This window comes from Lathamus discolor, chromosome 2 (assembly GCF_037157495.1).
Source record: "Lathamus discolor isolate bLatDis1 chromosome 2, bLatDis1.hap1, whole genome shotgun sequence".
NCBI lineage: Eukaryota > Metazoa > Chordata > Aves > Psittaciformes > Psittacidae > Lathamus > Lathamus discolor.
In genome coordinates this window covers 789,604-805,500 of record NC_088885.1, presented here as the reverse complement: position 1 = coordinate 805,500, position 15,897 = coordinate 789,604, and the positions used below count along the sequence as shown (strand labels likewise).

General features: G+C 44.0%; 1 protein-coding gene and 1 long non-coding RNA gene across 2 annotated transcripts in view; both read left to right on the top strand.

Annotated features, from left to right (window-relative positions):
• Positions 1 to 5,019: 5,019 nt before the first annotated feature.
• LOC136007521 (uncharacterized) lies at positions 5,020 to 7,447 on the top strand. Its single transcript, XR_010609742.1, has 3 exons — positions 5,020 to 5,221; positions 6,181 to 6,316; positions 7,363 to 7,447. It is a non-coding gene; the product is annotated as an uncharacterized LOC136007521 (long non-coding RNA).
• A 1,126-nt stretch (positions 7,448 to 8,573) lies between these two features.
• The window catches only part of MATCAP2 (microtubule associated tyrosine carboxypeptidase 2), a 29,328-nt gene continuing 22,004 nt past the window's right edge, over positions 8,574 to 15,897 (top strand). The window contains exons 1-2 of the mRNA XM_065665362.1: positions 8,574 to 8,863; positions 15,137 to 15,819. Coding sequence (XP_065521434.1) covers positions 8,839 to 8,863; positions 15,137 to 15,819 — 708 coding nt within the window. The 5' untranslated portion in view covers positions 8,574 to 8,838. The remainder of the gene's footprint in view (positions 8,864 to 15,136; positions 15,820 to 15,897) is intronic.

Sequence of the window (15,897 nt, the reverse complement as noted above, 5' to 3'; positions counted from 1 at the left end):
TGAGAGCACAGGCACGGAATGCAGTCATTTGGCTTTTAACATGGCAAGAAAAACATTTTTGCTTCCCCAAGTTTTCCTTCAGCAGTTTTTAAAGCATATTGACTTTGCAGGGGTGTATTTTCATTTTCAGAACGTTGTAGAAGTTTGCATTAGCACTGTAATGAGAATGGAGCAATTTTAACTAACAAGGAAAGGACTAGCCAAAGGTTTTGTAGCTCTGGCTTCCTTACAATAGCAATACAATCACAAATGCAAAACACTGTAGGTGAAAATGCTGATTTTAGTGTGTTCCACTGTATAGATCCATTCTGGAATCCTCAGGTAGTATTTCTGAAAACATTATTTCTAATGAGAAATGGAGTTCATTATTCTGATTCCAAAGGAAAGATGAGCCAGATGCTTCCTTTTTTTGACAGCAAAATCTCAGTAATACACTCAGAAAATACATTCTGCTAATCACTTGCTGTCATGATTCTGATACTTATTTCAACACTGGTACTATGATTGTGTAAGACACATAGAGAGGAGAAGCAAATGTACAGCCTAGGACACAATGTCATGCATCATTATTTCTGGTTTATAGTTTCATTAGCATTAATTCTTCCTAGTGACTTCAGACAAAGGCTTTAACCCTGGGGAAGAGGCAAACAGAGCTTCCTGAGGCTGTGCCACCAGCACAGACATCTCTTTCCCATAGCCCACCATCTTTTTTGCCTCCAGTGAATCCTGGAGGATGCATGATGCAGGTCTGACTGTGTCTAGATGCATAAGATGAAGCTGGGCTGTAAGAAACTCCCTTCCTCAAAAGCCCTACACCAGGACCCCTGTATAAGGGAATCCTGCACTAAAGAAGAGCAGTAAGAACATAATATCCGTCCTTTCCTCATTGATTCTAACATGAAGACCAAACTCTGCCCTTGGATTGTCCTGAATATCCCAGCATGCCAGAGAGTTGTCCTGCGAAAAGGCAATTTCACCCCTGGACAATGAATAGAAGGGCTGGTCTATCTTATGGCAAAAGACAGCAGTTTGGATTAATCTGTATTTTCTATTGCAAATACTATGTAATCAGGAACAATTTTGATGGACAGCATTTAGGATCTCTGTGCCAAACCAAAGCTGATTATATTGCTTTTGTGTGCTCCTACGATAATCACAGAGGCAACATAGGCTGACATTATCCAGTAAAGGAATATATTTAGGTCAGGAATAAGACAGGTTTCATAAGTAATCCAGTGTGTGATGTGGATTTAAACTAGCATTGCTGAGAGCACATCTCTCTTCTAAGAGCCCCACTAGAAAAATACATGAGCAGCTCAACCAGAGTTAAAGAATACAGCCACTACAAGCCTGACTTTCAGCTGGGACTGTGCTTTACTGCACCAAAAGGCTTCATTTATTACACTACCTTAGTAAGTGTAGTCGGGGGGGAAATCCTTTAAACTGGACATTTGCTAGGGGGAAATATGCTGTATTTTCAGAAAGTACAGACTGAGTTTCAAATAGTGTGAATTTTATTTGTTCCCTTGCTTTTCATTTGTTAAATAAGGGAGGTTCTCAAGAAAATGCTGGCTCGATGAAGGCACCATTTATATTAAAGGTCGAAAAGCACACTGTCATTTATATTTTACACTAAATTGCTGTATGATGACGTGGATGCATTAGTGTCAACTGTTGTCACAGCTGAAACACACTATCTCATATGAGGACTGACTGAGGGAATCGGAAATCAAAACACACAATGGAGAGAAAGAATTAAAAAAAAAAAAAAAGAAGGGAGGATAACAAAATAAGAGAAAATACGTAAAAATAGAAAAATACTGAAGCAAGGAATGAGACAAAACTCGTATTTCATTAACAAGAGGTAGCTGTCAAGTGGACTCAGTTTCTGGGTGGTTGAACTCTGCGTTTTTACAAGGCTGTGGGAGTTAAGAAACATTTGCCTGTCTTGCACGCTGAAAAGATTTACTGAGTTCGTAGTTTTCCTAGTATAATATTGCGTTTGTGTCACTAAATCACAGAAAGTTTCTCAGGCCCTCTCCTGACTGATTTACACAAGAGATGGGGAGTGAGACTTCCTTCTTTCGTGTTTCAGTTATAAAATACCCCCTGTTCTTTCTTATCCATATGGTACAGCTGTACCATTTGCTGACAGAATAATTCTGCACTGGAGCAAAGGGTCTGAAAGAACTTCAATGCCATTATGTTCATTTAGACCATGATGTTAATTTATAGTACCTGAGACTAGCAACTCTGCAGCGTAATGCACATGGATTCATCACATCATCACATCAGCAATTTCACCAGCCAAATTGCAGCACATTTTATATCCTTGAAATAATTTTCTGGACGATGGAAAAATGAGGAGATTGTTAAAAAAAACATTTTTCACCAAAAAAGTGTTCTTACTAGCTCTAGTTCCTTTACAGCTTCCAGTTCCTGGAAGACTCGTTATGCTGTAAGCTTCAAGCAGTGATGACCTCATTCTTGCCATCTTCTTCTCATATTTTAAACGATTAAATGAAACTATAGAACACCGGTAAAATAAATCATAAATCATGCATGAGAATGTTACGTACAATATTACCTTAAAGTTTTTAAAACTAAAGTATTTACTCCTAGCATAGCCTGTATGCTTTGGAAAGGAAAGAGCTGAGTGCATGAAATGGGTTTTACATGAGTTCGTGTTATTTTTTTCTTTACTTTCCATGTTATTCCTCTGAACAAAAATCCATCCGGGAACATGAAATCTTTTCTGCAACAGTAGCGTGCTTGCACTAGAGGGTGCTCGTTAGACAGGATTTGAGGCTTCTGAGGGGTTTGCTTTGGAAATCTCTTTTTTCAATATTTGGGCAAAAAAATGCACATGTGAAGTAAGAAGCAGTTGTTTTTAGAGGGAGAAATAATACTGAGATTGGAACAAATGCGATTAAAATGCATCAGGGATGATATTTCCCATACACATACCCATGGGGGACACTGTCAGTATACGTTTCACTAGAGACTACATATATAATTACACTGAGGCTGTGTTAAGAGATGAGTAAATATCTGTAATATTTCAGTCTGCTTTTGCTAAGAACTCTGTTATGACATGGAAAATGGATTAACTAACGTAATATGAAAATAAGATCGTGGCTGCTTGTTAATGAGAGGGACAGAAACATCCAGTGGAATAAAACAACAGTCTGTAGAAGCAGTCCATAGTACAAATACAGCATCACTGAACGTCTGGTGTGATATGACGGAGGGTTGCCTCACCTTGCAATAGAGCATGAAAGAAGGTAAAGGGAATGGAAACAGCCGAGAGATTAGTTTAAGATGGTGTGTGCCCTGCACTGCCCCTCAGTCAGGCACTCTGGAGCTCCATCTCTGGGACCCTAGTCACCCTGGTAAAGTGGTGCCCAGGGAATCCCCAAAACCAGACATGAGATGGAGGAGAATGAAGTTTGAAAGGAACTCTGTCTTGCCTCGTGCTTCTCCCAAGCTTGAACACTATTTCCATCAGCTGGGTTTGTCACTGGTACCATTTGAAAGGTAAGAAAGATAGCCCCAGCCAGTTTATAGTCCTGTCTAACCCCACAGACTTTGCAGAAACCTGCAAGATAAAGCTAGGTAGCAGTGCCAGGCATGTACTTGGAAACTGGAAAAAGAGAGTGGGCTTACCACTTGGGTTCTGCTCCTCATTGAGTCCAGTGCTTCTCCTTCAGAACAGGACTTACCAGAAGATCACCTTCTCCAGGCCTGGCAGACCTGTCTGCTCTGCAGATCCTGTCCTAAGTGGGAGAATCTGGATGTCCCATGAAATGAAATGCTTTGATGAAGAAGTACATCATCACTCTTTCCCTGGTGGGACTTTGCCACTGAGGTCAACTGTAGTGGATCGTCCTGCGCCCAGCACTGGTGCTCTGCCTGGCCCTGACATACTGGTGAGGCCTCTTTCTCCAAAGCACCATGCAGTCATACCTACTACTGCACAACTAGCAGCTAAGGTGGTGTTTTGTGTTTCTGGGATATCCCTACTTCATTTTCTAAGTCTGCTGTACAGCCTGGACCAGCAAAATATAGGGGATCAGGTAGACAGGGTGGAAGAGGAAGCGATAAGGAAATGAATGGCAATAGTGCAAGGAACACTGTGCTTTTCTCAGGTTAAGAAAAAAGTGAAGTCCCCACCTGATCAGCCAAAAATCAAGTGATATATTAGTGAGAACATTTATGTTCTTATATGAATATGAAAACATTTGCTTTTCAACTGATATTATCCCAGCACCACAGAAGAGTTGACAGACTTCAAAAGGCCCAAAGATAAAGTATGAGCATTCATAAAAATCTCATTATCTGGGGACAGATTGTCAGTAGCCTCGTGCTGCCTGACTTGGCATTGTGTTGCCACAGCAAGGTATCCGTGACTTGTCCGCAGGGGTTTGCAGTTGGACAGGCAGCCTCCTCCGCTCGGGCTGCCCGCCAGTCCTGCCTACCCCTGCCCAAGGCAACAGCCTGCCTTTCTCAGAAGGACCCCTGTAGTGACAAAGCATTGGTTAGAGGAGGAGAGGTCAAGAGGGTTATAAGGGTCCATCAGTCCATAAGGAGGCGCATGCTTTACCGTGACTAATGTATTTATACAACCCAGTTCTCTGCCATAGAAAAGCAGCCTCTTTTTTTCTTACTAGATGTAAGTGCATTTGTCAGTGTACAATAGACATCTCTGATTTTTTTCCCTGTATATCAATGGACAACAGTCAGCTACATTTGTAGGTTCATATCATGAGGCTCTTACATTGCTTTCACTTACCTGAACTTTACTGCAAGGCTTGCCTGCTGTTCCTTTCCCCTTGTTGGCCTGGATTTACAGTATTGAGCCTCCTTAGCAAAAGCAGGAAAAAATTCAGTGGATTAATCTGAATACTGGATCTGTATCAAGTTGTGCTCTTCAAGGCGTCTTAAAATAGCAGTCCCATTGAGTAAGACTATGAGCAAGCAGCACCCACAAGCATGTGCTGCCTTTGCTGTGTACTAGAAACGTAGATCAGACAGCAGTGTTAGACATCTCAGGAGTTTCTAGAAAGAACACGGCTGGAAGGATGGTCAGTTGGAGTCACTTGGTCAATGAAATTGTTCTGTCAGAGGATACTCAGCCAGCTAGGAGTCATGAAGTCAGGAAGGGGAGGCTAACCTTGCCACACTGATGGCCCCGAATCTCAGCCAAATTATGCAGAGTTGGGTAAGGACTCTCATCTTCTTGTCAGTACAGAGAAGAGGAAGAAAGATGTTGATGTGAATATGGGGGAGGAATGAAATAAACCCAATGTTAAAATAAGTCTCTCTCTATATGTATATGTGTATTTAAAACCCAAATGCACATATATGCATATATATTTATATGTGTGCTTGCTTGAATTGTGCAGTGTTAGCTTGTGACAGATGTAGAGATGTATCACTGCTCTTCCAGACTGTACATGTTGCAGAGCTTATTGATGATCGGACACAGCAGGTAGTAGCTACAAAAATCATAGACCTTGAGGAAGCAGAATCATAGAATCATAGATTCATAAAATATGATTATTATATAGAATTATATAGAATTATTATTATATAGAATCATAGAATATGATAGAAGATGAAATAGAAGATACAGAGCAAGGGATAACTGGTTTAAGTCAGTGTGATAGTCGTTATGTAATTAAATACTATGGATCATATTTAAAGGGCACAAAACTATGGATAATAATGGAATACTTGGGTGGAGGGTCAGCTTTGGATCTTCTGCATGCTGGCCCATTTAATGAGCTACCAGATTGCTACCATGCTAAAGGAGATCTTGAAAGGTCTTGACTACCTACACACAGAGAAGAAAATCCACAGGGATATAAAAGCTGCCAATCTCTTACCAGAAGATTCCTAATGATATGCCTGTATTCCGATACTCTTTTGCATGCAAGACATTGCAGTATTTTTGACTGGGTGAATATGAAAGGCATGACCAGGTAAATCTGCAGTTATCTCTGGAAGTAATATGTTGAAGCTGAAGTACGAGATGCATGCCAGGTTTATTTTGTCTCCTAGCAATGGAAACATGATACAAAGATATAGATCTATTTGTATTATAGAACTGTGTTGTTTAAGCTGTATTCCACAGTGTGGCTCACCTAAACCTTACCATTTGTCCCCATGTCCCCTCAGCTTGCTGCAATGGATCTGTGCCAGCTGCACTGATGGTCTCCAGGAATTTTTTCATGACTGAGTACCTCATCTTTTTCTCACTGTCCATCCAGCAGACTTGCAAGCTAAGATGCCTTTGAGGTCCAAACTGCTAGATGTACGTTAAATACATACACAGAATTCTTGTCATATTGAGATACTTTGTAATGTTTTTCTTGGCTGAGCTTTCCACCTTATGCTTCTAACGAACAAACGTGACAAACCTTGCTCAGAGCCAAAGCAGCAAACAGGGGCAGGTGGCCTTTTAGCATCCCTCCTCTGTGCCTTCTGCTGCTGCCTTTGGCATCCTCCTGGTAGAGCCAGAAGGCAGCATGACCTAACAAAACCTTCAGGTCATTCTGCAAAGGGAAAATGCTACTGGGAAAAGAAAATGGAAAGCGGAGGCAGCAGATTCAGCGGTGACGGAATCTGAGCACAAGCGCTCAGTGAAAAAGGCTTCACTGACACCAGGGAGAAGTAGACAGGATATAAGAAACATGCAGAGAAGGTACCCACTGGAGAGAGCAAGGAGAGGGAAGACATGTATAAAATACACATCAAAAGCTGGAGTTACCAATTTCATTGCTGTGGCTTCTAAGCGTGTATAAAGTTACCATCTCCAAGAGAAGAATTTAGGCTCTGTAGAGCAAAACCAGGGGGAAGTTGTGGGAAAATGGTACATGGGCTTTATGCTTTAGCAGCAGTCTTTCATGCCTTCATCTGCTGTGCTGATTATTTGCAGTGCTTGAACTATTTTGGTTTGTTGGGGTTTGTGTGTGTGTAATTGGCACATATCACAAGCAAACTCCAACCCAGCAGTGATAGCTTTGTCTCTCTAAATTTAAAAGTGTTTACGCAGCTCCTGCAGTTGGAGATTTGGAGACGAGCCTGCGGGTTCCAGATTCTACACTGTTAGCAAAGTACTTTAGAGGGTATTTTAGGTTAAACTGAGACATGTTGACAGAGCATATCTCTTCTCTCTTCCTCAAAGAACTCCAGTTAAAAGGGACATCAGATTTGTCAGCTATACGTCTTCATTAGCAGACAGAAAAATGACACCTCAGTCTTTTCATAACACACCTCAGTCTTAAGACTGCCTGTCTTTGTGAGGCAGTAATAAAGTGAAAATATGCACTTTAAGCTCTTTTTTTTTTTTTTTCCCAGTTATTGCCTTTGAAGAGTGGTGTGAAAGCAGACAGAGCAATCTGATCAGCATCCACTCACCCCCCCATAGGAAGGACTCATGAAGTTCAGTGAATTTTCCAGGTAAGACACAGAAGGGAGTTCTCAGAAGTATCTGAGCTACGATTTATGGAATTCCCATCTCTGCTACAGGACAACATGGCCAGATCTTATAGCTTACAGAACAGTGTTATGGAGAGAATGTCTGTGTACAGTCCACTGCAAGTATGAATTTACCGATGGGAGGGAAGGTGGCAGGTGTTTACGCTATTCAACCAAAGCAGCACACAACTCCCCTGCTCTCCTCTCCCTGGCTTCATTCACATAATGTATATTGAGCACTGTTGTGCTGTTATGTCACTTTCAGTTAAATTGCTTTCTCTGTTAAGTGTTGACCATTCAGAGAAGTAATTCCATGAACAGACTAAAATGTATTCTTGTGTAGTACGACTTCAGCAATGTCCTTAAGCCTGCATGAAGAGTACAAAATCTTCCTACACCATGCCTACATTAACTGGTTACACAACTGCAACTGCTAAGATAGAATAACTCGTTCCTATTTGATGTGCAACAGGCGCTTCAAGATGTGCAGATTACATTTCAAGGAAGCGTTTCACAAGCAAAGCGACAGATTGCAAAACAAGTAGAGCAACAGACGGCCATAGTGTAAAGCCTATCTTCTGCTTCAAATTCTGTTTACTACTTACCAGGGAACGACAACCTTCTTCATTACTAAAACTCATTATTGCCCCGAACTGTTGCTCTAGTGCAATACCTCTGTTCTCCTTAGCAAGCGACAACAGGCACAAGCCCTGCTGAGCACCTTTGTCCCATGCAGCCCTTTGTCTGCCAGCCTTAGGCTCAACAGATAATTACCAATCAGACCAATTATCAATTACAGTGATGACAGTCGGTATTTATTAACGCATTGCGGCGCAGTCACGGAATTCAGTGCCAGTGGTACCTGCCGGACTCCAAGGATGTTATCAAGGGGTGCACCGGTGCTTGTCGCGACCCATCAGGCCAAGCCGTGCCGGGTGACAGCGGGGCTCTTCGGGCGGTGGGCTGGGTGCAGCTCGGAGCCGCTGTACCTCCGCAGATACCGCCCGTCTCCTGCACTACAACTCCCAGGATGCAGCTCGGCCGCCGCCCTGCGCAAGGCCGCTGTTGGCTGGCGCAGGGGATGCCGGGACTTGTAGTCTGCGGGCCTGGAGAGGGTCTCCGGTCCGCGCCCGCGGCTCCTGCCGGCCTGGCCGGGCCGGGGCGAGCGCAGCCGGGCTCAGTCTGCCGTGCAGCGGCGGGGCCGAGGCACCTTCGGCGCGGCTCGTCCGGCGCGGCTCGCTGGCTCCTTCCCCGCCTCTCCTCAGGGCTCCCCGCTCCTCCCCGCGCAGGAGGCGGGAGCCCGCCGCGCAGGGTGAGGGCAGCGGGCAGAGCGGCGGTGCTGCCCGACGGAGCACCATGCTGGAGTCCATCCGCGTCACCGGTGAGTACCGTCCGCGGCGGCCCGCAGCCGGGCGGGACTGCCGCACCGGGGCGAGGGGCTGTGCCGGCGGCGAGGCCGCGGGGCAGCTGCAGGTAACCGGTCCCTCACGGAAGAAGACTCCCCCGAGGAGGCGCCGGGGGGTTCCGGGAGCGGAGGGAACCTGCCTGCCGCGAGGGAGGACGGCGGGGCGAGGGGAGGCGACGCGCATGAGGATGCTGATGAAGGTGTGCCTCGTTGTGTCCGGTGGCGTTCACACCTCTCGTTCTCGCCGCGTTGTCAGACAAGTTAACAGATCCTGATGGTATGCGGCTATAAAAACTTGTGTCATGACTGTATTATGGGTGACCTGCGCCACCTGGCCCTGCCTTGACGGGGGGGTTTGGACTAAATGATCTCCAAAGGTTCCTTCCAATGCTAAGGTTTCAGTGATTCTGCATACATGGTACATAGGAAAACCTTCACTACAGCTGCTCCTGCAGAGAGTGTTTTAACACTGATCTTTTCCTTGTTTAGGTTTGACATCATTTCCATGCACAACTACAGGCTGAGGAGGCTGCATTGAGAGCAGCCCTGAGTGGGTCTTGGGGGTGTTGGTTGATGAGAATCCCACCCATCGATGTGCACTTGAGCCCAGAACCCTCCCGTGTGCTGGGCTGCACCCCCAGCGCGTGAGCAGCAGCTCAGGGAGGGGATCCTGCCCCTCTGCTGCGCTATGGGGAGACCCCCCCTGCAGCCCAGATCCAGCTCTGGGGCAGCAGCACAAGAGGGACCTGGAGCTGCTGGAGGGAGGGCAGAGGAGACCACAGAGCTGCTGCAAGGGCTGGAGCAGCTCTGCTCTGGAGCCAGGCTGAGAGAGCTGGGCTGGGGCAGCCTGGACAAGAGAAGGCTCCTGAAGGGGAGACCTGAGAGCAGCTCCAGTGCCTAAAGGGGCTGCAGGGAACCTGGAGAGGGGCTTGGGACAAGGGCCTGTAGGGACAGGCCAAGGCTTGAACCTGCCCGAGGGGGGACTGGGATGAGCTCTTAGGCAGAAGCTCTTCCCTGTGAGGGTGCTGAGGCGCTGGCACAGGGTGCCCAGAGAAGCTGTGGCTGCCCCATCCCTGGCAGTGTTCAAGGCCAGGTTGGACACAGGGGCTTGGAGCAAGCTGCTCCAGTGGAAGGGGTCCCTGCCCGTGGCTGGGGTTGGAACTGGAGGAGCTTTAAGGTCCCTTCCAACCCAGACCAGTCTGGGATTGTGTGGTATTTGGGTGGGTGGGAGTAAGACTTAGGTTAAATGTCCAATTCCCAACATCCTGCAGGCTCTAGTTGACTAAAAGCTGTGAAAGTAGAAAATAGTTCAGCACCAGCCTATATACAGGGGCTTACTGACTAATTCTACAGCTAAAACATTTTCAGTCATTATGGATAGACAGATCTTCCAATGCTGGCAGATCAAGTTGCCTGACACTGTCTTTTCAAAGCTTGAGTGTTTGTAAACCTTAGAGGTGTTTGTAAATCTAAAGGTGTTTATACAGGTGAGGAAACACACCACCAGATTCTGGTCAGGTTCTGTTGTGCCACAAACATAAGCCTGTGGTGGCTGAGGGGCAGTGGAACATTACAGATTCATATACAACACACTCTGTTGCCTGTTTCTTACAGAATAGTCTTTGTACAGCCCTCTGCACCCACAAACCACACAGTCTGGAGCTCATAAACTACAGGTAGTTGTTAATCTATTTATATTAGCTGAATATTGACAAACATTTCTCTGTAATTGCCCAGTTGCGATGTGTCAGAGAAGGGATCTTGTCACATCCATGGATTTTCTGCTCTCTGTGTCAAACTTCGCTGTCATTACTTGCCGACAGCTCTCATACATTATTTACAGTTCTGTCAGTCTGAAAAGTCAACCTATTGGAAGCAGTTTCTAATTTTGAACAAGAAATTCAAGTGTAATGGTAATGGTGAGCTGAAAACCAAAAGCGGCGGCTCAGACCATGACATTCCTAGGATAGCGGGAACTGCTCCGAGAGCATCTTTGCTAAGCACCTTAAGAATCATACCTGCAGTTTGGTAAGGATTTGGCCATTTTGCATATGTAACCTGAGTGACAGCTGCTTGAAAACCACAGGAGCTCTCCACTTCTTTTAGAGCAAGGTTACCTGGACAGAGAGAGGTCTGTGCCCAGATCTATGATATCTATGATTAACCTCATTCCACCATCGGGACAGGTATTTAAGAAGCTACCCAGTAGTGTAGAGGAAGATTTTTCTGCAACACTCTCAAAGTCTTGAAAAACACCTTACATTGTGATTTTACCACAGGATTATTAAAGTGAGAAGATTTGCTCAGTTCATCAGTTTCCAAAGGATGGAGACAAATAATATAACCTAGCTCCCAAATAGAACATAAAATCCAACACTTTTCCTAATGATCTAATCTCTGACAAGATTAGGCAGTGTCTGTGGTTACAAGATTCAAAGTTAATGTGACTGGGGTGCAGCTTAGACATGGAGAGTACTTCATTAGTGCAGAATCATAATGAGATTTGTGGTTCCCACATACCCTTTGTTAGCAGTCTTCTCCAGCACTGCTGTGACACTGAAATAGCTACATGTGTATAAATGAACTTACCTTATGGGGTAGCACAATCCAAACACAGTGGATCTGAAGAGGGGCAGAGTCCTACTCTGACCCAAGAGAGACAAAGTTTCTATTGAACAGGAGGGTTTTCTGTCCTTTGGTACTCTAACGATGCCAAAAAGGGGAAAGGCAGATCTTCTGCCCCTTCCTCTTGCTTCCTCACATCATCACCTTCCACGTTTCATTTAGCAACTCACCTGTCTCTAGGATCTATGTTTTTATTGTTGTGTTGTTGCAGAGATGAACAAAATGCCATTAAATGGAAGTACACATAATGGGGAATATCTTTTGGGGAGAGACTATGCCTGTTTTACAGTGAGGGTTTTTAACTGTTGAAGAATTTTGAGGGTTTGGAAGCAAGGGCAATCTTTGTACATACATGACATGATTTGAGGGAGGTTCTCAAAAGTAACCAGAGGCTTGGGCAATTGCTCTTTGCCACTTTGCTGCTGCAAGATCTGAACTGTGTAAAGTCAGGCAGTTGAAATTTGTGGAAGAGATACAAAAGATAAAACCTACGTGACCTGTACCATGATGCGCAGGATAGTGTTATGCGATAGTATGGTGATGTTCATTTTCGTCCCTTTTACAAGTAATCTGTTGATGTCTGTTCTGTGGCATCCAGATTTTACAAGATGGAAATCACTGTTAGCCAATCTGTGTAATTAATGGGAGTTGATAATCCATTCTCCAACAGGCTGCTTTATAGCAGTATAATATAGTATAGCAGTACATTTTGAAACACTGAAGCACCTTTTCAGAACACGGGCTGTGCGATGAATGGGGCTTATATTCAGAATACTAGACCCCTGTTTCAATAGCCAGGCATTGATCCTTGAAAACTCTTGGATATAGTTTAGTAAGTTGAGTTTCCTGGAAGACAGTGTGGGTTTAGTCTGGTTGATGTGTCTGACTGTTTAAAATTATCACTATTACAGATTAAACTAATGTACTGGAGAAAGAACTGTCAAGTCTGCTGATTTGCAACATGATGTTGACATTGTCTCAAACATTATTTTCTAGCTTATTTTGTAAAATGATGATGTGCACAGGACCAATCAAAAAACTGAGTTGACTTATGTGGAAAGTGCAGTGTTATTTAATATAATCTCGCAAATCCAATGGATTAGCACTGAGTCTAGGTTTCCAGCACAAATATGCATCAAACTGTATCCTACTTTAGTCAGGAGGAAATTAAGGACACGCTTAGTTTGGCAGCTGAAAAAACACTTTGCTATGAGATTGCACATACAAAGTAACTACAGAATTGGGGACAACTATTTTTGATATCAGCCATGTGCACATGAAACCTGCCAGCACGTGTTCAGCACTTGACGACTACTGATGACACTGACAGGAGAATTAACATCATTGACTTGTGATACTCAATCACAGGAAATTATCTAGCTATAACTGCATTTATTACTGGCCAACTACACTTCTTACCTCTGAAAGCTTACTATCAAGAGATTTTGGTACTGGACCAACACAAGAGTTGGGGGATGTTAAGGTAATTTTGAGTTGTTTCTTTGAATTCTATTTTCTATTTATCACCTCTTAGATACAAGTGTGGTATTAATACAGATTATTCCCGGTGCAGTAGCAATTTAATTGATTAGTAGAGAAGGTGAAGCACTACCACTGCTAGCATTGCATTATTATCTTGCCTGATTTAAGAAGTAGCTGTAATTTCCTGCTTCAATTTTGTCTACAGAAGCAGTCACATGCTCAGAAATTTAACATTTCTGTGTTCAGCCATTCTGGAAACTGTGCTTTTCACTTGCCTTTCTTAAAAAATAAGTGCTCTCCTACGATAATAATTGGGAGAGGTCTGAAGTCCGTCTCAAATCCTTGCCAAGAAATAGAGTGAGAGCAGCCATCCTATTCTGTTGTCCCGTTTTAAGGTAGTTGTTTTGATATTGTGATGGGAGCTGTGGTTTCTTACCATGACAGCTCACGGTAAAGCAGGATAAGCCATGTAGGCAGGTGGTCACGTGTGTGATGAGAATGATCTGACAGAAGTTGAACAGGAATGCCAAGGACTACTCCAAGAATAGAAAGAGAACTCGCAAACTTACCGTGAAACAGAACTGACCTTGCACAAGTTGTGCATGCTCCAGTGAAAGAGAATAATCTAATGCTTCTATCTCTCTCTTCCCAGTGGAGGAAACACCCAGGCTGCAGATTTCCCACTGTATGTCCGTGCAAACAGGACCTCTGTCTCTTTGCTTTTTAGGACAGCATCTTCATGAGAACTGAGGAACACAGATGGACATGAAGACAGAACTGAGAGAGGTCCAGCAGCATAAAATACGTTGTCATGGTGCTTCTATTGGGAGCAAAACCTAATTTTACTGGGAAAATAAAGCTGAAATTAAACTGTTATTGAGGTGTTGGGTTTTTTTTCCCCTTGGAGGCATTAAATGATCTCTCGCTAATGTTCCATTCAGAGTATAATTACTGTATGTAAAGTAATTACAGCTCATCTATGTATAACTGCGGGCTGCAGCTCGAATCCCTTTTGCGGGCTGTGATCAAACTCTGGCCATATCTCCTGTTCAGGTGATCTGTTCATTTTAGGTGCACAAGTCAGAAGCATTTCTCTGTGGCAGGATTTGTTTGTGCCCTTACTTTCAGCTCACCTGATGTTCTAGGGTGAACCGATTGAGGAGAGAAGGGATGGTTAGAACCAGTGAAGAGAGGTCACTTGTGTCTAACAAAGCAGCCCAAATGTCAAGTAGAGTTTTAATCCTCAATGGCTTTTCCATGCAGCTGCCCTGCACCAGGTACCTGTCTCCCCCACAGGCTATGCCAGGGGTCAGAGCAAGAAAGGAGGATTCATTCATTAAAGGAACCTTATTCTCTTCTTGTACTCAGTTTGGTTTGCAGTGTTTCTTCTCAGGTGCTTTCTTAAAGTCAGTTGTTATTTTAGAACAGCACTGAACAGATGAAACAACAGCATTGTCTTAAGGATTCTGAGGGCTGTGGTTGTAACTAGCTGATTTCTCTCCTCTTTAAATATATCTTATTATCTGTATTAAGAAGGTATACATGAAACTGAAGTCTTTTAAGCTTACACTGCTGTTTGTATGGTGTTGTAAATCATTCACAGTGGCTGGCCCATTCCTGTGTGCTCATCCTTTCCGAGAGTAAATTCTGTGAATGAGATTTTGCAGCTAAGCCCACTCCAGACTGCTTATATCACAGCACAGATCCCTGTGGGACTTCACTGTAAATACTGCTCACATACTCCTATACAGTTTCCTATTTTTAAAGCTACTCTTTATCCATATGGAAAGTCTTCCTTGCATGGTAAAGATCAAGCAGATTTTGACCGAAAATTGGTTAATGTAAGAGTAAATACTCATAGTGTCCTACACAGAGCCTTGTTTTAAACAAGTTTGTTCTTAGTTCCAAATAGTGCACTTGTACATGGAGAGCCAAGCATAAAATACTTGTTTAGGTGGATCTTACAAATCCGAAAGTGCGCAATTCTCCCATATGTCAGGAAGAATGACTGGATGTGATTGCAGTTAAGACAAGTCTTGTGTTTCATTTACGTTGCAGTTTCAAGTCCCTAAGATTAATATTGCTGCATGGAACAATTAAATTTGTCCTTAGTTTTATTCTTTTTTCCCCTCTTCAATGCAGAAAAACTTCACTGGCGTAAAACAGAGCTTTCTAAGAAATCGCTCCTGAGACCAGAAGAACATAAGCTGAAGATTAATAATGAAAGCAGCCTCCAGCACCCACCTTCTGGGATCCTCAAGGACATTTTCACAACAGGAACGAGTAGCTACAATGTCCTTCTGCAGAGCAAAGAGGAGAAAAAGCACCACACTCAGAAGCAGTCATCTGTTCACCACAAGAAACACAGAAAGACTACAAAGTGTTCCACCACCTCCCGAAGCAACGAGCACCACAAAATCAAGGTCCCGCTACCCTTGCTCAGCCCCGGCTGGTACCGCACAAACAGACAGCCCTCCATCATCGTCACCAGCCCAGTGTCTACCAGCGTGAAGTTCACCAGCAGCGTTTCGGTTGCAGGGAGCAGCATAGGGCTGCCATCTCGACCCAAAGGCAGAACTAAGAGGCATTTGAGTCTAACAAAGCCAAAGCAATCCCAGTCCTCAAAAAGCCATGGTAAAGAAGGTGATGCCTCTGGCCGAAAGCTCTGTTTACTGACTGCAATCAAGCCTTCTAATGTGGAGAAAGAGAAGATTAAATTCTTCGACTCAGATTTTACCTACAATCCTCAATTTGAATATGAAAACCCTGCTCTGCCAAATGTGCTAGCTAAGCACAGCCATGCATCCGACAGATTCCTTAAGCAGGTATAGTTACTTTCTTTCCTTCTTTTCCACAGATGAGTTTTTCCTACACCTATTAGGGTGGTATTTGGCTTTGTTTGT